Genomic DNA, 1,482 nt, shown 5'->3' on the forward strand with positions numbered 1-1,482 from the left:
CGGCCCAGGGAATTTGTGCCAGCACTGTATGAAAACATAGCTTTTAGGAGGAGTTTTAGTGATTATTCAAGATCCCAAGTGATAGGAAATCCATCACCCTGATAAGGCGTGCCAGTGTTTGTTTTCTCCACTGCTAGGAAATGGAGCAGAGACTCAGATATACTCTTCTGTAAAGATTAGATTTAGCCAGTACCAAATGCCCAGTTGATGGATTTTACTGTCCTTTAAGCCCAGAGGTAGGAAAGCTCCTTATTTTCAGTATCTTTCTCATATTAATCTGTACCACCGAAGCTCAGCCTTTTATTAGCCACTGGAGACTCTCCTCCTCAGGCAGGATTTCTCCACTGTGCAAGTTCCCTGAAGCTTAGCAAGGGGATAACCCTCTTTGCAGTATAGTATACAGCTATATAAATGTCTTCTATGTAGTGTGACTCAGTTAAAAGGCAAGACTCAAGTTCATTTGATCCCCGGCTTCATCGGCAGCCCTGTGGAGGAGGAGAAGTGAGCAAGTGTGCAGCTGGCTGCAGAGATCGGGTCTCTCCAAACTCATGGCTTTGGTGGTCAAATCCATGTCTGTGATTTTTGTCTGTCCAGCTTGGGTTTCTGAGTGGGGAACGTTTGGCTTTTGCCTTGACTTTTCCACCATGGTGTGTGGCCCAGAGGTTGAAAAGGCCCCACCTGTGTGCAGCCGGAGTTTCATAGTGTCGCTGTAGGACGGGCACGATCGGGAATAACCGAGTTTGAGTCGCTGAACTGTGAGCTGGATGTTTGTGAATCCAGGAAAGCCAGATATACGGGAGCAATGTCACCCGTCCGTGGCTTCCCATGCTCACGGCCAGCGGGCTAGTCTCCTTTTCCATCCCTTTCCTCTCCCTGCCCTCCACCCTCTCACCCTGACCGCAGGTGCTGGTGAACCTCAATGATATCAACGACAACCGTCCCACCTTCCCTCGGCCGTACGAAGGTCCCTTTGACGTCACGGAAGGGCAGCCTGGCCCACGCGTCTGGACCTTCCTGGCCCACGATGGCGACTCGGGACCCAGCGGGCAAGTGGAGTACAGCATCATCGCCGGCGACCCACTCGGTGAGCAGGGACGCCGGCGCATCACCCCTCCTTCTGGCTGCCCCATGGAGGAACCCGGCTTACGGGAGCGTGGGCAGCGGAGTTTCAGAAAAGTCGTCCTCCCAGCCAGGCGCTTCTGCGAATTCAGCCTTTTGACACCAGGAAATCCTGTTTTCAGCAACAGGAAACTTAACCTGTTCGTGGCCAGGCAAGGTGGGGGCCGGAGCTTGTGCAAGGGAGGGGAGAAATATGCTAAACAATACACACACAAAAAAAAAGGAAAAACAAAAAAAGAAACCGCAGAAAGAGAAACTGAGAGCTGCAAATGCACAGCCCCGTCCCCTCAACCCGCAGGGCTTGCAGGGCATTTGGGGACTGCCTTGCTGTGCACCCCGTGGTGAAGCTGTGGCTCCAGCCCC

At 52.6% G+C, this 1,482-nt stretch overlaps 1 protein-coding gene across 1 annotated transcript in view; it reads left to right on the plus strand.

The window, feature by feature from the left end:
* The window catches only part of LOC104622375 (cadherin-23-like), a gene marked incomplete at its 5' end in the record, with an annotated part of 18,116 nt that overhangs the window by 1,466 nt on the left and 15,168 nt on the right, over positions 1–1,482 (plus strand). Inside the window, 1 exon segment of the mRNA XM_010289131.1 lies at positions 904–1,084. Within this exon segment, the coding sequence (XP_010287433.1) occupies positions 904–1,084 (181 nt within the window).

Source organism: Phaethon lepturus, unplaced genomic scaffold (assembly GCF_000687285.1).
Source record: "Phaethon lepturus isolate BGI_N335 unplaced genomic scaffold, ASM68728v1 scaffold23556, whole genome shotgun sequence".
NCBI lineage: Eukaryota > Metazoa > Chordata > Aves > Phaethontiformes > Phaethontidae > Phaethon > Phaethon lepturus.